The 20,698-nt window shown below is 39.4% G+C and overlaps 2 protein-coding genes across 6 annotated transcripts in view; both read left to right on the top strand.

Moving 5' to 3' along the window:
* Positions 1-1,758, top strand: part of ltbp3 (latent transforming growth factor beta binding protein 3) — a 43,349-nt gene extending 41,591 nt beyond the window's left edge. Inside the window, exons 26-28 of one of the 3 annotated variants that reach the window (XM_086308512.1) lie at positions 47-136; positions 266-394; positions 578-1,758. In XM_086308512.1, the coding sequence (XP_086164638.1) occupies positions 47-136; positions 266-394; positions 578-729 (371 nt within the window). In that variant the 3' untranslated portion in view covers positions 730-1,758. The remainder of the gene's footprint in view (positions 1-46; positions 137-265; positions 395-577) is intronic. The other 2 variants (XM_086308511.1, XM_086308510.1) reach the window with 2 other exon arrangements.
* Positions 1,759-14,188: 12,430 nt separating this feature from the next.
* Positions 14,189-20,698, top strand: part of sptbn2 (spectrin, beta, non-erythrocytic 2) — a 48,215-nt gene continuing 41,705 nt past the window's right edge. For 2 of the 3 annotated variants that reach the window (XM_086308507.1, XM_086308505.1), the window contains exon 1: positions 14,189-14,595. The gene's annotated coding sequence lies outside the window, so the exon portion shown is untranslated. The remainder of the gene's footprint in view (positions 14,596-20,698) is intronic. The other variant, XM_086308509.1, reaches the window with a different exon arrangement.

Raw genomic sequence — 20,698 nt, 5'->3', positions numbered from 1 at the left:
TTAATCCATTTATTGAATTAACAAGAATTTCATCTGTTTTACCCAGCAATGTTCAGCCATCTGTGTGGGATGCATCTTGAGACGGAGTCAGACGGGGAACAGGATTTGCAGGCAGCTTTTCCCAACTACAACCCGGGTAACACTCAATGACAGTTTTTGTTAAAAATCAGTGATAGCTGAAACATTCCTGCCCTCAGACAAGGCTTATTTATTTACCTCTTTCTGCCCCTATTTTCTCTTTTCCCCTGGTTCTTTTTGTGAAAAGGTGACAGTTCAGAAGAAGATTCCGACGAATGCAGCTGCGGACATGGCCGCTGTGTCCGTTCCTACCTGGGCACTATGTGTGAATGTAACCCAGGCTTTAGGCTAGACTACTCGCGTGCTCGCTGTATAGGTCTGTCCTACATATACACTACAAAAATGCAAATACACATATTCTTTTAGAGTCCTAGATTCTCTTATTAGTGTATGTACAGCAGCCAATGTGCAGATTATAGCTTTGTTCTGTCAAGTAATGTTTGGATTTCTGTTTTATGGCTCATTGTCACTAATGAATACTTGTTTTTCTTTGTTCCAGACATTGACGAGTGTGCAGAACCAGATGTCCGTGTTAGTCCATGCAAGAACGCTCGCTGTGTGAACACTTCTGGCTCGTACAAGTGCTTGTGCAAGCAAGGCTTTGTGCACACGCGTAGGCCAAACGTGTGCATCCGTCGCAGAACTCGGTAACCTTTGTGCGTTGCTCTGCGTGCCGCTACGTCTCTCCCCATCTACGCGGCGTGCACAAACAAACCAGCACGTGCAGCTCTTACACTCCTCTCTCATGGTACATACATGGGACTGTGTGAACGCAGTAAACATACAAACATGTTGTCATCGGGAGCCACGTCATAACAATATAAAATGTACAAAACATATCATTGTCAGCCCCTTTTTCATTGGCCAGTCCACATTTTAAAAGATCTGCAACACAGACAAGGAATATGTTTGTTTATTTGTGCGCTAAAAGTATTTTGTAATTATTTTTTTATTTTGAACTGTTTTTGTAGTTTAAATTGTGCATTTTGTGACCTCCCAGTTGCTTTTATCTTCTTTTGAATTTTTGATTCAAACAATGAGGAAATGAGTTTCAGACATTTCTATGGTATTATAATTGTCTTTAACCTATTCAGTAGTTGTATATTGTAGCAGTGCCTTGTGGTATTCCCATTTACATTCCCAGTTGCATCCACATTCTTTCATGTTTTAGTCATCTGGATTTTATTTCTTTGCCACACGTTGTTGACATTGTTTTTTTTGTACAGTTTGTTTCGTGGATTGGTCCCTGTCCTCCCCTTCTTTATTTGTTTATGTAAAATATGAGAAACCTGAGGTTTTTGTATAATTTGACATGTGCACCTAAGTGGACTTAAGCTTGATAAAAACATTTCACGCACTTAGCAATAAATATAGTGGAAATATTCGCGAAATATAGCTTATTCTGAAAAAGAAATCAAGCAAGTTTAACACCTATTGCCATTAAACACTGCATTAAAGTATTTAGAAAGCCAAAGATGCTGTTGTGATAAGAAGAATTTGATTAAAAAAATGACACCCTTTCATGCATTTGTTTTTCTTCTGTTTGAGGGAAATATGTTTTTTTCCACACATATGAAGATATGTGGAAAACAGCAATGCTTTAAGTTCAGACAGACACATTCAGGCAGGGAGGCACAAAGTTCTCCCACAGTCATGTTCAGAAATATGCCGGATCGGACTGTGGATGATTCAGTGTTGCCTTTCAAGCACGCCTAGAAAGCAAATAAACCCAGTGGATGGCAGAGTCTCCCAAGATCTTCCATTAGATTTATGTTCATGTGCTTTTTTTTCCTCCACACACAGTACTGATTTCACATTTTAAAGGTACAGTCAGATCATTTTTGAGTTTATTTAAAAAGAAAAATAGAATGTTGTACTCATAAATGCACCTTAATTAGTGTGTAATTACATGCTTATTCTCATGAGCTTAGAAATAATTCATAAAAAAACATAGGAGTGGGCTTGTGGAAGCCATCATGCTGCCCCACCAACTTGAATACAGTTCAATCTAAATGCATTTTTATATGTGTGTACAAACCTGCCAATCTTCTTCCTCCTCACCTCAAGTGAGTTAAAGTCAGGGATCTAGCTGGGGTTTTCCCGATACTAGAATTTCAGACTTGTAAACCAGGAAAATGCTTAATACTCAATACCATTTTCAATAGCACGAGCAAGATTTTTATTGTATCCTCACACAAAATAAGCACGACGGAGAAGTAACTCCTTGGAATTGGAACAAATGTTCTGAATTATATTTAACAAAATAAGTTTTTAAGTTTAAAGTTTTGTATTTTACAAATATTTTGATAATTTCATTGGCCAGCCATTTTAACTACAACAAAAGCTGGTTATAACCTAAGATTGTTGTTTTTCAATAAGTTTTTCAATAAGTGTGTGAGTTCAACAATGTCCAGCAGTTTACTAACGACAGCTACCAGTAGCTACCAGGGGCTAATAGCAGCTAACAGAGGCTAACAGCACTTAACTGTAGCAGAAACAGCAGCGCTTAATGACAAGTTCAGGATATCCTCAACAACTCCCCTCAGTATCGCTATGAGGCAGAAGTGAGCTTCACTAGCTCCTCGACTTGTATCCTGCACCTTTCACAAAGTTTTACAGTGTCCTCCAGAGTAAATACAGATGAATGGTGGCCAGAGTGTTTGTCCTACGGTGGCTACCATAGCTTGGATTACGAACTTAATTATGCAGTTCAACTGGTAAGTAAGACAGCAGAACTCAGTTGATTGCAATCTGCAATCCTCTCATATTTAGTGGTGAGATTTTAAATACTGTAGGCTTAAACATTCTGCAGCATCAGGAAGTGTTTAGAGATAGATTTTGTTATATTCAATAAAAAAGTTTAAAGTAGTAACACAAGACAAATGTAGCCATTCCTCTAAGTGCTGCAAATGAGGTCCTACAGATGTTGGATATCAAAGCTTGAAAGTCTTGTCCATAATCATTTTCTACAAGTTAATTTTTTATCTAAATCTTAATCTCAAGTTTCAAACACAATCAGTTTAAACTAGGGCTAAACTAGTGGTGAAAATGATATCCTAAACTTAAAAGCCCACAAATGTTATCAGCTACTTAAATAATGGCACCATCTTGTGGTCTCTTTGTGTCACTATAATTCCTTCAGTGTTGTGGACATTATTGCCAGGGGCACCACTAAGGGAAATTTGCTGCTGAAATGTGAAAGCTAAACTGATTTAGCTCTCAGATACAACTGGATTTCACAGAGATTTGCACAGATTTCACAAAGTGTTTTCCCACTATCTGAGCATTAAAACAGTTATCTATTTGTTTTTATAGGGGTAGAATATTCCAGGCATTACTTTTAGTGAAACGATATGCAGAAATTGACAAAATTTGTCTATTGGTCAGCTGGCTGTGGGTTGGTATAATGTGTGACCTGTTAAATGAGGAAATCGTCTGTATTTTGAACTCTCTTTTTCCTGAACAACTACAGCACAATGCCATTTCCAACATAATTATTGAGGCCAATCCTGAAAATACTGCAGAAGAGGCCGATGAAGAGGGTAATGGTGAGAAGCCAATTTGGAATTAATCTGAAGCTGAACGTGACACTGAAAATGATTCTGAGGATGATGTTAGTGCTCTCTAGCCCGGTACCTGGAAGTGGCCAAAAGAGGATGATAACGATGACAATGACCAGATGACCAATAACTGATTCAGGCCCTCCAGCGAACTGTCAGACACCACCTCCAGCAGTGGGAATGACTCTGATGAAGAAGGCATACTGTCAGCACCCTCTACATCAGCATCGGCAACACACAGGAAGAGAAAGTAGGATGATGAAGCGAAAGATGGGCGAGAGAATGTCACACACTGCCACATGCTTAGTGTTGAACCTCATCTTCTTAGCCCAGTGTCCTACATGTCTTACATTGAATGACTACTGCATTAGAATATATTTTTTCTAGGATAGCCGACTGCTACTGTGAACCTTTGACAGATCATTATTTTGAGAACACAAGGAACTCATTCTACTCAGTAAATCAAAGAGCACTAACATTTAAACTTCATTTTTCCATGCTGCATAATAAGCTGCCGGACAAATGAACCTGGACAAATTAGACAACACGGCAAGGAACAAATCCTGTGGACCTCACACTCCCTTGCAAGTTGTCTTTTCTTTGCTACCACCTCACACCCCAGCGCCCAGAGGGACTGAATTTTGGCCACCCCCTCTCTAAGATTGTGACCTTGCAGCCCGTTTACCACACTCTTGCCAGTTACCTGTGGAATAATTATGTCCAGCCTAAAAACCAATATGATATCATAAATGAGCCATAATTCTTTTCCTAATTTCTATACCTGCTTTTCACCTAGCAAAGCATCTACAGGAAGGTGTGACTGCACTCCAAGCCAGAGGTAATGTGGTGAGTCACCTGTCATTTCATGGGGAGTTCCATTGTGCACATTTAATAGTTCTTGAAAATACTCAGGCCGACAGTGTTTCTTCTCCAGTAGAAAGCTGTGTCGTGATAGGCCGTGAGGCGTCCTGTTAAAACGTTCACACTGTGCGTTACCTTGACGATGATTCAATGTTTTCTTGACCTCATATAACCTGTGCAGCTCCTGAAATACCCCATTTTCAAAATTTCTGTTTTGAACTGAATGCTCTCAGGCACACAGTACCACTTAATAAACCACTCTCAGAGAAGGACTTTGGCAGTTGTACCAGTATTTGGTCATGTGAAAGTCAGCGTGAACTTCAAATCAACAGGTCTAGTGGCTAGAAAAGGGTTCATGAGAGCACGTCTTTTGGGCTGCAGCAACTTACTGGGCACACACCTCTGTAACTGTTATACCCATTTATCCACATCATCATACATACCAACTCAAGTCTGTCTTAACAGATTCTGCGTGCACTCCAGTCCCTGTTGTACACTCTCCAGAACAGCTTCCTGTAAACAAAACAATACTCTCTTAAATGCCCATCATTGATTACTTAATACAGCAATCCTTCAGTTTTCCTGACTTGGGGCCACTGTCAGAGCAGAGAAGTCAAAGGTTTAGCCAAACCTTTTCTCTGGTGATGGGTAAGCTTTTTCTTTTGGGCTCAAAACTGCCTGAACTGTGCAGCTCTTACTTAGCATAACCTGGCAGAGTGGATGTATTGCCCTGGGAGTCTCTAAGGTGACTATCTTGCTCAGTTGCCATGACATGAGTTTGCCTGACCTGACAACACTTTAAGCCTGCGCTTACTATCTCTGGCACTAAAGCTGTTGCTCAGTTGATTAAGTTACAAATGGATATACAGCCATCAAACTCCTCTTCATCTCCCAAAAGGTGGAGCAGAGGGTGGTTTTCTGTTTGTACGGTGAATTTGCAGCCCAGGAGATATTTCTTACATTTCCCAGACAGCCCATTTGAGAGCGGCTCTCACTTCATGTTGCTGTAATTTCTGTTATTTCTTTCTGCACTCTTCAGTCTCCTACTGGCATATGCTATGACATGTTTTCTGCTACCCTGCACCTGGCAAAGAACTGCTCCCAGTCTTAAGCTCTTGGCATCCATCTCAAATATAAATGAGAGCGAGAAATCAGCAAAAGCGAGGAGAGAAGCACTCGTAAGCCTCCTCTCTTTCAGCTATTCAAAAAACTCTTGGTGTCCTCAAACTTTCAAACTGGTTTTTTTACATTTAGCTGGGTATTTTCCCGAACACTCACATTAATGTATTCATGTAGTGCCTGCAAGCTACAAAAACCCTCCTGTAATAACTTTTTTGACATAAAGTCCAAAGATTCACCCCAGTCTTCTACTGTGGTGTGTACTGGCCACTGCTTCACAGCGGCTATCTTGGCTGGGTCCATGCCTAGCTCCTCACTCAGCTGAGATCTGATTCTAAAGTGTATACTAGATCAGGGGAGGTAACATTTTTACAGCCTTAAACTTTAACCCGGTGTCCCTGAATCTTTGCAACACTGTCTGAAGACATGCCAAATGGTATTCAAAAGTTGATGAGTGGACTAATATGTTGTTTTAGTATACAAGCATGAAAAGACTAAAAGGCATTTACAGCGGCATGCATGAGTCTTTCCAAAGTCGCCAGACCACTGCAAACACCAAGATCTTTGTCTGAGCGTAACACTCTTCCTTACCACATTCATACCACCTCAACAATTTTATCTAAGGTAGCAGATGGCTTTTCTTGATTTCCATACATAGACGGACTTCCTTCGACTACATTTTCACCCAGTGATGTCATGCTCTTAGCACCTCTAGTGCCACTAGGCACTAGAAGACTGTTGTCTTCTAGAGACCAAGCAACAGCTCACTGAAATACATAAAAAAGCATTCACTCTGTCTTGTCTCTCACCATCTTGTGAAGCTCCCTTCACTGTGCAGAACTTCTTATTCCCTCCACAAACTGTTCTCTTGCTGCCATCTTTGCATCAGATACTGTGTCAGGCTTCTGTTTAAGGGATGAGTGGAAAATCTGGGTCAGTGTGTGCAAGTATTCAAAGAAATCTTCACCTTCCAGCTGGGGATGACTATGAAAGGTACCCAACAGCTGTGCTATACTGGGCTTCTCTGAGAAAACTCAATATTTCTCCCTTAGTGCATAAACAGATGTCTTCAAGTGTGGAACCCCTGAGGGGGGACAGGATGAAGTCAACCTGGTCATCTTTGCCTAGGTTTCTAGTTTTGAGAGGCTTTGGTACTTGATCAATAAACTCGTCAACGTCCATCCATTGCTCTTGGATGTGGTGCACCCATGGCAAATAAACATATGACTTGCTAGCTCCACAACTCAAAACAGTTATTACCCATTTTGATCCTTTGGCCTGAAGCTCAGTGACAGAGTCCCTTTCTGTAGTTTCCCCCAAATCCTGGTCGTCACCATCGTCTCTGTCTGACAAAGTGAAGTGTCTGCGTGAGGCTTAATTCTAAGTCAGGATGCAAAAAAAGTATCTCAACAGTGCAGCAATGCAGAAGATCAAGAAAAGGGATTACACAAGGGACAAATGGTCAGGGTGGCCTCTTTCACAACTGATGCTCAGCTTTCCACACTTCTATTAACATCCACCCAAACACGGTTACACTCAAGGACAGAACCCCAAGTATGTCCCAAATTCAACGCGTTTGAATACTTATTAGTAAAAAACACACAGTTTGAAAGGATATTATCTCAAGATAATGAGCCTATATTCCCTGCAAACACCAGTGCTCATAAACTATAGGCGTCAATGCAATCTACCGTTCTTTGCACTCACAGCGGTACCTCAAAAGGAGCAGTGCCATCTAGTGGCGCAATTTAAAGCAACAGCTCTTCCCCACCTTCCCCATTCCCTCCATCTGTCCAAGTTCTCCTTTTCCTTTGCCACTATTTTCTTCATCTCCCTGACTATCCTACTTCTCTACCTTTGAATACTATATTCACTGAAGACCATACTTATTCATTTCATTTAGTCACTGAAGTTAATTATTTTTCAATAAAATAAATGATGCAAATCTGAACTTTGACATTGCATTGCATTATTACTTTGACATTTGACTTTTTTTTTTTTGATTTATGATCAAAAATTAATTCCTAAAATGTTTGCATTTACAAAGAGTTTACTTTTGACTATCCCTTCCCTGCAAAAATAAAACATAAACTCAAATAAAACCCACACTAGAGGGAGCTGCTAGTACATGTACAGCACTGAATGTTTTTTTCAGTAATCTTCAGTCTAGCTGCTCCTGCATACTTGTAATTAGATTTTTGTGGGGGAAACATGCTGTGTGTGCTTTATTCACAAATTAAACATCAACTTGAATGTTACTAACGATTTCAGTTTTTGATTTCTTTCAGTCTGCTTGTCTGGCAAAAGGATTTGGTCTGATAAACACAGTGGTTGCAAAAAGTACACAGTTATCATGACTTGCCTTGACTCATGTGTAGACTCCCATGCCCGCTGTGACCTCCTAAAAACACAAATTATATGAAACGCTAAAGAATGTGAGTGGATCCACAGTATTATCATGGGATTCATAAACATTAACTGCCTGTAAAACAGCTCATCTTCTGATTTGCAAACCACAAAAAACTGTCACAACTCCCCCACTCAGCTTTGCTTCCTATTTGTCCAGACCTGTAGTCAATCCCAATTTCTGTGCGGTCTGTGAGTCACGTTGCACCATAGTGGCACCACAGTTCCTTGGTGTCCTGGTTTCATTCTGTCTAATTATTATATAATTTTAAACTGGAACAGCAGGGTGACCTCCAGCAACTAGTTTGGGGAGAAACAGAGATAAGAAAAGGGACAGCAAAGACAGATGAGCAAGAACCGAACCAGAAATAGCATAGGTGTTCTCCGGAGAAAACTCAAAAAGTTGTGCTGGAGATAAAAATATCTGTTAGTGGGTCATGCTGACCGGAGTATAACCCGCTGGGTGTCGCTGGCTGTAGACTGCAGCTACTAAACTTTCCTCTTTGTTGGTCTAATACAGTTTTGGTTGACTTTGGAGGCGGAGAGACAAATACGGCATATGGTGATGCTTGGAAATGACAAGCAAATTTCACATCTGCCACTTCGCAATTACAGAGCAAGACGATCTGCATTTTTTTCTTTAACATTTACTGGGAAAACTCATAAAGACTGAGTCATAAAGTCTCACCAGATTTTTCAGGATAATTATGTCAGTATGTGAGGCTATTTAGGGTGGTTTACTCGTCAATATGCTCAAAGTCTAGAGGTTGATTAATGCAAAGAGAGAATAAAAAGGGGAAGATGATCTAGGTTGAAATGTGTTGTTACCTGTCTGGAGAATCTGTTTGCACTGTTGTGGATAAACGCTGGTTGATTTATACGCTCTATCTACTGTATATACTTTCAACACTGGTCACACATAAAGGCAGCTATTACTCCTTCTTTTGGCTACTCCTTTTATGGGTTGGCACAGCGAATCACCTGCCTCCATGTCACCCTGTCACTAGCATCATCACACCAACCCTCGGCATGACCTTCACTATATTGACGAGTCTTCACTGTGGTCTTCCTCTTTTCCTCCTATTTTACATAAAGGCAGAAACTAGCGCTGATTAAAAACAGCAAAAATACTTTTTGTTTTAGGTTTATCAATAGATAAACTTTCAAGATTTAATATAAATAAACTGACAATAGCATTGGCGTAGGCAGGCCACTGCTCAAGCGTCCCAGCTCATCATTCTACCAGCAGTTGAATCTCATGAGATACATTTACTTTTACTTTTTGCTTTAACTTACCTACAATTGCTCCATGTCTGCAAGCCTCTTTGCAACCCAACTCCACTCCATGTTTCATGTTGTGTAGGACATAAAAGGAAGGCACCTGTAGGGCAGGAATTGCAGGCTTATTTTGCATTAGTACCTGCAAATATACCTTTTTCTTACAATTTATATTTTCAATTAATTGGGAGGCTGTTGAATTAATTTGCAAAATGGACACTATGCAGTACATATCATATCTGTGATCTGTTTGACATGATCTATCTGGAATAAATGCTCAGTCTTGTTTCTTCAGCTTATAAAGGCTGCAGCGCATAGAGAGACCCCTCTCAATTACCCAGCTTTAATGAGGGTAGTGTTAATCAAACACACAGACTGTTTTGAGGTTGGATGGGGAGTGGGGGATGGGGGTGGTGGTGTATACACAGACTTTATCAGACACCACCCTCCAGCACCACCCCGCTCACTGCACGCACCAATGATGACCCCACCCACCCAGGTCCCATCTATAGTGAGCAGACAGAAGGGGGTTTATCTCAAACTGCTGCAATCTGCAGAAATCACTGTGCTGGACACACTCTGGCAGCCAGTGGCAGCCTTATATCCCACGCTCAGCTCTTTTCCTTTGTCATGGTGGATTGTGGCTGAGCTGTCTGCTTGGGTGTGGGTCTTTAAACAGAGGTGGGTGACTAGGACTGAGGGCGTAAACAGGTTCTGTGCATGTGTGTGTGTGTGAGAGAGAGAAAGAGAGAGCTATCGTTCCTGATGCACAAGCATGCAGCTCAGTTGAGTGATTTTTGAAGACCCGGGGCTTTCTTTTATTCTTAAACACTGCTGTGTAGCATCTGGTCAAAGACTCGTGGTTTCCTTTACACACTTAAATCCACCTTAACTCTAGTGTCTTAAGGCCTCATTAAGATCATTGTGTAGTTACAAGTCACATTCTTTCAAGCCAAAAATTTTTTAGAGATAAAGAGAAACGTGCCCTGATAGGTGTCAATGATGAGCTTGTATATACAGCATTATCAGCTTAGCAGTTTTATATCCAACCTGTTCACAGCTTTTAATTAATAGGTAAATATTTGGTAACATTTATCTGTGTTATTCGGTCATCCTAAGAAGGGAGCAGTTTACTCAAGGTTACCCTACATTACATTCCAGATGTGACATGGTCTCATTTGTGTGGTTAACAATAAGTTTTCTGTTATAAATCTGACTGTTAAAGCTCAAACCTCTGTAAACTTACATCATAATGTTCCAAATTCACAAAATAATTACTTTAAGCCAATCAAATTCTACTTGAATACTTATTGAACACATTTCAACTGTTTTATGGTTTCCCACTGCCACCTCATTAAACAGGCAAATCTATTATCCATATGGTTTATATCCCCATTCTTCTTTCAAATTTCAAATCAACAACTTTTCCCAATTTTCCTTTCATACTTTTTTTTTTTTTTTGCATTAAATATAGTTAAAGATGTTGCAAATCAAAAACAACCTTTCTAGCTGCAGCTGTAAAGAGGCTGCTCGTTTGGAAAACTCCAATAATACGTCCACACTGCAAAGTGTTCAAACCACTCTAACAACACAGCAGAGCTTTTTCATTACCACTAACTGCCTTTAATGAGTAGCATGCTTTTTTTCTTCAAACTGCTGAGCCCTCCCTAAGAGACCCATCATCCCATAAACCCCTCACCACCACCACCACCATTTTTTTGGTTTCGCTACACCCGTCGATGGGCCGGACCTAGACCAAGACTCAAAACTGATTTAGGTGTCAGTTTGGGTGCCTTCCTCAGTTCCTGCCAATAGCGAACCAACATGAATGAATGGCTCCCTAGAGTGTTCATCTTTTCTAACTGCTGTAACCATTAAGACACTGCACACACTGTAGTGCAGCAGAGAAAAAGCACACAGGAAAACACTTACCCATGGTGCTGAGACACTCTTTCATGACCATCTTCCGGGGCTTTATGAATAACCCAGATCTCAATGACCTGCTTTATGTTGCACACCAGCCAGGTGCTGCATAGTGTCTCAGGAATTATTTAGTAGAACTGCAGTTCCTCAAAGATAACCCTCGGAACTTAAGTAAAATCTGGAGTAAAATCTGAAAAGAAAAAATAAATATGTATAAAAATAAAGATCAAGAATGTGGTGTTGAGGATAGGTCTTTCATTTCAAAAAGTGTAAAATGTATTCTTGCAGTATAGTGCATTAATATGGAACGAAATCCTAATCCTAAGAAATCCCGACAAAGAAGGAGAAGGAGCCTAGTTTGAGAATCTGAAGCTTTAGGGTCCAGTTATACATTTAATACTCCAAGCATTTAACGATATTTTACATATTTCAAGTAATAAGAGAATTATACACCAAAATAAATTTGAATATGCTTACCCTTTGTCATGAAATGATTTGCTTAATGACTGGAGAATTGTCAGAGCTATAAAAGGAATTTAAGCCCACCTTAAAAGGGCACTTCACTCAAAAAATACAGTGTAGCTACATCCCCTCTATTGTTGTATGAGTTTCCCAGTTTTGGAGGCATCAGCTGTACAACAGTAGAAACAACTTTCTTGTCTTGAATTTAATAGGAAAAAATATTACTTGCTTTGGTTTAAGGATATGTACTTGGCATTATGGACAAACACTGGATGGAGGTCCATCCATAAAGGTCACAGTGCTCCCTCAGCTGAATTCTATTAACATACTTCAACTATAAGTTACATTAATTCCTACAGAATGGTTATAAAAAATTAAACACTCACAGTGCTGATAAATTATTGCAGTGAGAAATCAATTCATTTATCCAGTTACTGGTAGTTTAGTGCTTCTGCATCAATCATGTTAACCAGAATGAAGGACACTGTGCGGATGGACCTGTGCAGGTTAAACCTTGGGAAGTACCCCTCATGTGTCTTTGAAACTAAAAAAGGGGCCTTCATCAGCTTACGCAGCTAGTTTTAAAACAAGTAACTCCCTTGAAAATTGCTAAAACAAATGGAAATGCGCTGAAGATAGTCTGTGCTCTCAGTCAGCTGTCCTAGTGTCTGTGCATGAGTGATTTATTGATCCACTTCTGCTCCTAGAGAAAACGTGTCTCCTAATTTGCTTCTGCAATCTAAGACAGATATTTTTTACACTTTTATAACTGTGGATTCCTGTTTCTATGAGTCTATGGTTGTTATTATGCATACCAGTTTGTGATTGTAGTTTAAAGTGGCTCGTTTATTCTTAAATTTATTGTGTAGACTGACACAGTGTATAGATTTAGTAATCACAGAGGACTGACTCTTGTAATACCCTTTAAAATGTAAATGTAACAGATACTGCTGTACATATTTGCTTATAAATTCTAGACAAAGTGTATGTGAGTACAAGCACTTTTTTTTAATGGAATAGCAAAGTGACTTGAACCAGATGCCCTCTTGTCAAAGTTGGTTGCCTGTTCAGTTCGTATGCTCTGGCTTTGACACAGAGCAGGCCTAAGAAACTATCTACAGCAGATAAACAGCATTTGAAAGTCATGTCCTTAAGAAACAGGAAAATATCCAGCAAAGATCCAACGTAGGACCCGAGTGATGCATCTGGCCCTTCAATTGATCCATTTATTGATCACCAAAACCTCATCAGAAACAGTCTCAGAGGAAGGGTGGCTGTCAAAAGGCCATTCTTAAGGAAGAGAAACAGAGAAAATGCTGATGTGTGTCAAATTTCACAAGAGCTGGACTGAAAATCAGTGACAGCTGGTCTTGTGGAGTGATGAATGAGTGATGAAATTTGACATTTTTACTTCAAACCGCTATTGGTATGCATGGAGAAGACCAGGAGAGAGGTACAACAGTGAGTATCTACAGCCATAAAGCCATAAAGCACAGTGGAGGCTCTGTTATGTTTGGGACTGCATTTCAGCTCGTGGTGGGGATCCGGTCAGAACTGATAAAGCAAATAGTGTCAGGTCAATTGGAGAACATTTGACTGGGATATTTCAGCATGACAATGACACCTCAGACACACTGCCAGCACAGTAAATGGTTAATGAACTGTTTTTTTTTTATAAAAAAGTTCTTAGAAAAGTTCTATATAAGGATCATAATGAGAAGTATGTTGTATAAAGTTGTATAAAGTATGAATTTTATACAACTAGCGTCATTCACCCATCCATTTAAGCCCCTTTCTATGCTTATGTGCTTCCTAACATTAACATCTAACATTCACTCCCATCAGAGAGCAACTTGGGGTTAATAAAGATAAACTACCCCCCCCCCCCCCCCCCCCCCTTCAAAAAAGCATACCTAACCTATATAGAAACTTCATGGCTCACTATAAGTCATGGATTGGCCTCCCCAGATCTCAATACCAAAGCAGTGTGGGATCATCGTGACAGAGTGACCAACAAAAAGCAGCCAGCATCCAAAGAAGAGCACTGGGAAGTCAAAGAAGCCTAAAAAACGCTGTTGGAGAATTAAAACCATTGCACGTTTCAATGAAATGCTCCAATTTACAATTTTACAAGCATAATATAAAGAAATGGGGGGCTGGTTTGACACTTGCACAGCACTGTAGATAGACAGAGTCTAATTAAAACCACGGTACCGGTATATGAAAGTGAAAGCTTTCAGTTTTAGCACCAGGGACAGCACCAGACACAAGGACAGAGCATTATCTTCCTGCTATTGTTGAGAATACTGATACTGTGAGAATACTGCGCGACTGTGAAGGGTCAGAACCCAACCTACACACCCTCCCACTCACCCGCCACCTAACCCCCTCCCACGCACATCCCTAGCTACCACCACCACATCTACTTTTTCTTTCTTTCTTCTCCCTGTTGAACGTTAGCACAGGGAGCTGGAGTCAGTGAGGTACGGACGGTCCTTCGGATGCTCGGCTGCCGGGGGGGGGGGAGAGAAGAAGCTGCTGCGGATATCCGTCTCATACCTGCCTCAAAACGGGGTCCTCTCAGCCTGTATATGTTTTCCCCCCCCAGCAGACCGTTTTGCTGTGTGAAAGCTAAATAAAGAGAGAGCCTGGCTTGGTTTCGTAACGCGCTGCACCGCTAGCAGCGCGGAGGGAAAGAGGTTTTTCGAGGATGCGGATTTAAAGGGAAGACGTTACCAGTGTCACCTGGGATTTTTGTTAAACCGTTAATATTCTAATTTAGCGTAGCCGGACGCGTCCGAGAGCAAAGGAAGATTTTTCACATGTTTGGTTAAATTTCGCATATAGCGACGCGATAGGACAAAAAACAAAACATCGAGGGCCTCTTAAACAGAAGAGAAAATAAGGGGTAAGTGTGTGTGTTGTTGGGGTTTTTTTGTCTCTTTATTTTCCGCCACCAGCAGGCTAGCAACCCGTAACAAAGCTAATGAGGGGGGAGTCTGATATTCAGGTGACTTGCTGTTAGCTTGCCACTGCTATTAGCTTTTCATGCCAAAAGACAACGTTTTCTGTTTTACATTTCTGTGACTGGAGATAAGCCTGCATACATTTCTGTTATGTTAGCTGCCTGGTTGGGAAGTGTCCAACTGCAGCGCGTTGTGTTAGTCGTTGGGAACATCTCTGTGTACGTCTGCCTCTTCTTGCCTTTGTTTGAATCGATGTCAAATGCAGCCACATTTTATCTGCGTGTTGTGCACAGCCAGTCAGCCAGCCTGCCTGTGGATCTTTGATTCAGCATCTGCTTCTACACCAACCAAGCCTTGCCGCTGGCTATGTTTTTTACGTACCATACCATGATATGCTACAGTGCTGGCATCTTGTAAAGCTGTGGGCTTCGTGGTTATGTTATGTTATCATATGACATTTGAGATTTATTCTGCGTGCCTGGCCTAGGCTGTGAGTCATAGCTTGGGATGCATCAGGTAAAAGTAAAAATGAGGGCTCACTAGGGAAGAGATGATTGCAATCAAAAGCCAGTTAACACGTTGTTTTGAAATGTGCAAGTTTGCTATATGGACATCAAGCGCCTCACTTTTTAACTAGCAGATAGCACGGAGCTGGCATTTACTGGCCACCACGTGTAGATCCATGTTTCACTGGCCCAGAAACGTCTGCACTGAAAATGGTTGGAAAACAAAAAACCTCACATGGTTGGTTGATTGGTTTATGGTTTATTGTAATCAGTATTCTTGATGAGGAATTTGCAATTTGATGTTTTTGTCTAATGTTGGTACTGGGTAACACCCATGATGGGGTGTTTTTGTTGATTTTATGTATGTATTTCTTTCTTTTTTTAAACCTTAAAGCACAAATTAGTCATGCAGGGCTAAAACGTTTAGGTGTTGTAAACCACACAGTAGCTAAGGAGTTTGTTGATGTCACTTAACTGCTGTTAGGGCTACAAGAGTCTGCAAGGAAATGGTTTGAAACCAAAGTGAGGATCTCTTCATTAGAAGACAGTCATCCAGTTGTTCTCAGCACAGTACAGCTCTGGTTTGTGGCTCAGTTTATATTCAGTGACTGAATCTCTAGCTTTACAGAGTAGGTTAGAAAGCAGATTAATTCTGTGATATTTCCATTGCCTTTCCTCCCCTTTCCTGTATCATAGGCCTGAAAACTGGTTCGGATGTTAATGTTTGATATAATTGTATGATTTTTTGTTGTTGTTGTTTTTGAATTCATGTCTATAAAGTCAACACAAAATAAGTAAAATGTATTCTAAAATGTAATTTTAATTTCATGTAGGATTTGAGTTGTTTTAATTGGTAAAGACCCTTCCTGTCAGCTAGGCCTGAAATCATTCTGCATGTCCTCAGTTCATATTCATCACAAAAAATTTAGGGACAGTTTCCAGTGCCGGGTAGTCCAGTACATCATTAAAACCCACTATGACCTCAATAATAAACGTAATCATGATTTTTACTGTGACAACTCCGAATATGTTAAAGCTTTGTAAAAGGCAAATTTATGGCAGAGATGATTTGGTAGTGAGTGTATGTTTCACATTCAGCAGTGTGTTATGAAACAGTGCCGGATTTTGTGCCGTTCTACCATTTCTACTGTTCTACTTCATATATTTTCTATCCCTGGTATTAAGGCTTGTACAACTATTGTCTCTATATAGCCATACTAAGGTTTTTTTATGGCTTGAAATAAGCCATAAGGGTGACACTAGGCACATAAACATGACTGGCCTGTATGTAGCTGAGGCAATGAGTCTGTGCTACTTTACTTAACATACATCTCTGCACTTTCTGTTATTTATGGCTATTGATGAACACAAATGTTGTTGTTGCTTGAAAACTAAACAGGACCAATCCTGCATACTTAAATAATAGGGAAGTACTGATATATTGGCTTTATGCTGTTGTCAGTCAATACTAGCCACTTGTAAAAAAATGAAACACATTTACAGATGGCAAATTCTTTTCGTCACTTTTTCGTGGTATGTAACAGAGATGAATGACAACAATAACAAAACAAGCAAAGATATTGCTGTCACCCATTGAAAGCTGTAAAGGTAAACACATGCATTGACCTAACGTTTCAGAATTGGATCATACCTACCATTATATTGTAAAAAAACAAAAGACAAATATGGAGCCACTAATTGAATTATTCAGTATTAGCCAGTTATTGTGCTTGTCTCTTTCTTTGTGGAGTTGATCTCAGTTCTTGCTACAAATAGATTTTGCTTTTCACATGATGAATATGAAGAATAGGTCAGTCTTCTTGTCTTTGTTAGTGGCTTTTCTTCAGATGTATCAACATAAATAGACTCTTTCTGGACTGCTAATACACATTGTAATCACTGCATTGACTAGACTTGAAGAAAATATCAGCATACATATATATGTAAACTATATTAGCATATTGTTATAGATTCAGTTCAACTGATATAACTAACCAGTAATTCTATATATATCATTTAATGTGTGAGCTTAAAAATATTTTTTAAAGTGCCATGTTCCTGGCAGCTGAATAAGCATTTATGTTCAGGAAAGAGGTGTGTGTTGTTGTGGTCAAAGTATTCTCAATTATTGTGTAATTAGACATTGTGCTTAGTGTTTCACTTAGTGCTATATCCTGTTTCCTGGAAGAAGAAATAACAAAACAAAATAGATTAATGCACTAAAATCCTTTCATTGGAGTAAAATGTGCTTGTTGACCAATTAAACCTCGTGGAATCCAGATCATACAAAAAACACCCAAAAAATGTGGAGCTTTTTTTGATGGAGACACAGACAGGATGATATAGATGGATAAGAAATTGCTATTAGCTGGCTGGCTGGTTGCCTTGATGAACAGCATTCAACAATAGAATGGGACTTTGAATATGGGCCCCCTGTAGTGCTGATTCTCAAAATCCCTCTTGGACAAGCCTTTTTCAATTCATGCTATTCACGCTTTTATCTTGCGGCAGTGAACCATATTACTAACCAAATTTAAGCCTTTTATGGCTGCTTTCTAATGTGTATCTCTTAACAATTCATATTTATAGGTCTAACTACAGGAGCATCTCATGATATAGTGTACTAATATATAATCTATTTATCTATTGTGGTTCATTTATCCAGTCTTTCTACGTTTGATACAGAAGAAAAGGAAAAAAAAACAAAAAAAACAAACAAACAAACCAGAAAATACAACGAGATTATACAAAATCAGGCCTCCCATTTTGTACATAGTTCAACCATTTTGACCAGTATTCGTCAAATGAGTCCGCCTGCAACTTTAGCCTAAAAGTTTTTCTTTCCATAACAAAAATAGTATATATCACGTCAATCCACTCATTTATAGTAGGAGTATCCTCATTAAGCCAACAATGGGTTGGCTTAATGAGCACATTTCAGCACACTGAACAAATATTTATCCAGTTTACATAGATTAAGACTCTCTAAGTTCCCTAGGTACAATCAGTGTTGGTCAAGTTACTTGAAAAAAGTAATCAGTAACTAATTACTGATTACTTCCCCCAAAAAGTAATCCCGTTACTTTACTGATTACTTATTTTCAAAAGTAATTAATTACTTAGTTACTTTTTAAAAACACGATTTACAACCTGAAGAGGTGATAAAGCGATAGATCTTTAAGCCCAATTCTACTTTTTCTGCATAATCCATCATACAAAATGTAATCAAATGGAAAAATCTCTTTTTTTAAACTTGTTTTATCAGTTTTAATCTTTTAACTTTATGCATCAAGCAAAAATTTAATTATATGCAACATTCTCTGAGTTGAATAAATTAGTTTAACATTTAAACCTATTTTCTACACATTCCAGCACATAAAATAAAATATTTTTTGTGTTTACACTCACTCTTTCAAATAGATGCAAGTAAAACACAGCAGAACATAAATAAGGTCAAAGACTCGGCGGTCCTGTTGCTCTATTTTCACCTATTAAGCAGCACTGCGGTAGGCGGAGGTTTACCCTGGTGCAGGTGTGCCGCGGTCAGTTGAAGAATCCGCGACTTTCTCTGCGAGTTTCCCATTACGTCGTTGCGCACTCGGTACTTGCTTGGAAGTTTAGGGTTTTTTTTTCGCTGTAAAAAGAAGTTTTCTTCCCACGCACAACGGACGCTAATGTTTTTGTCACTTTTTATGGAATCAAACTCAAAGTAAGGTCAGTACTTCCACGCTTTAAACGCTGCACGCTCATACTCTCTCCCGCACTCAATATATTATCCATTGTTGATCTGCACACAGCTGTTGTCACTAACGGCGCACTCGCTTACGTCACTGTCGTGAGACATTCTCGCAAAAAATCACGGTTTTAGTAACGCAGTAACGCAGTGTTCCTACGGGAAAGTAACGGTAATCTAATTACCGTTTTTGCAATAGTAATCCCTTACTTTACTCGTTACTCGAAAAAGTAATCAGATTACAGTAACACGTTACAAGTAACGCGTTACTGCCCATCTCTGGGTACAATACTGCAAAATGAAATTGTATTTTCTTTTGGAAGATTGTTTCCAGGACCTTATGTATTTCCTTCAAAAATGGAGCCACAAGAGGACATTCCCAAAAGATGTGGAACCGATTTGCTGCTGCATGTCCACACTGCCTCCAGCATGTTGTCTTATGGGAATAATTGGATTTTCGAGCCGGGGTATTAAAATAACAAATTATATTCTTCCAACTGAATTCCCTCCACGAGGGGGAGCTTGTTACCGACCACTGCTGCATACAGATCCCATCCCAATCCTCTTCTGTTAGGGATAGATTACCATCTGTTTCCCATCTTGCTTTAACATATCTTGTATCATGACCCCTTGGGTTGGTCAGTGAACGATATAATTTGGAAATAATTTTTTGATAGGGTGCATCTCTATATGCATTCTCAAATATGTAAAGAATTTCTTCATTCCCAGTCAGTAACTGGGGATGTTTTAGCTTTTTATTCAAGAAGTCCCTCAGTTGCAAATATCTAAAAAAGTCTTGATTTTGCAACCCATACTTATTCTTAAGGTCCTGGAAACTCATCATTTTTCCATCTTTCAACTTTATTAGCCCATGTTTTAAATGTCGAGTCGGTCTTACTAGGCAAAAATTCTGGGTCATATGCAAACCACCTAAGCAGTTAAAATTTTTAAGGTTAAATTGAGGTTTCCGTTCATTAGAATATAGCTGCTTCTCTGAACAACTGTGTGATTATCAACTTAAAGTATTTTAAAACAAAGAAATGTGGTGTGTAGAGCCAGAGACATTATCAGCTGAAGATGTAGCACTGAAATGGTTCTAAATTTAAATCTATGAGAGAATTATCTAAGAACCAAGATAATGACAGTTTTAACTTCTAAGGGAAAAAGTTGTTAAAACATTATTGTAAACTAGAATTGCCTAACTTATTTGTTTTAATCAGATCGGGCTGGTGATTCTATGCATGCAGTTTTAACGTCCCTGTGACCATTAAAACTAAAGTTAATTTACTTAATACTCAAAATAACTGTCAAGTGCTTCTGGGTGGACTTTATAATCATTAAAAGCATCTCGCAAGCTGTAACTTTTTTGTTTTACATAAAGTTTAGTGTTATCTCCCAACCCTTTTTCCAAACTTTTTTTATTATATCGAGTGAAATTATACAAATTAATACTGCTGTCCATCTTTTTGCTGTGTGGATGCTAATTGCTAATTTAGCTGTGGCTACTCTGCACACAAGAGGAGGGAGAAATGGACACCGGGGAGTTTTATCCCCACTTCTAACAGGAGTTTGCACAGATACATAACAGCTGGAGAACTATTCACAGATCTTCACATATGGTTAAGTTTATGCCAATGTGTAGTGTCAGCTTAGGCCTCATGTGCTTTTGGCGGGTTCAGAAGCAAGGGTGATGTAATGGAAGTGTATTCATGTAGAAAAGTAATGTGCACATCTGTGAGGGCACCATTAATACTGAACCTTCTGAAGTGCTTCTACAGTGGACTTCCAGCATTAATTCAGTTTTAA

Source organism: Aulonocara sp. 'chitande type north' Nkhata Bay, linkage group LG10 (genome assembly GCF_057382095.1).
Source record: "Aulonocara sp. 'chitande type north' Nkhata Bay isolate Kocher_YH1m ecotype deep benthic linkage group LG10, A_spYH_male_GT1.1, whole genome shotgun sequence".
NCBI classification, from domain to species: Eukaryota; Metazoa; Chordata; class Actinopteri; order Cichliformes; family Cichlidae; genus Aulonocara; species Aulonocara sp. 'chitande type north' Nkhata Bay.
The sequence above is the reverse complement of the archived record's forward strand: the minus strand, read 5'-3'. Positions and strand labels throughout refer to the sequence as shown.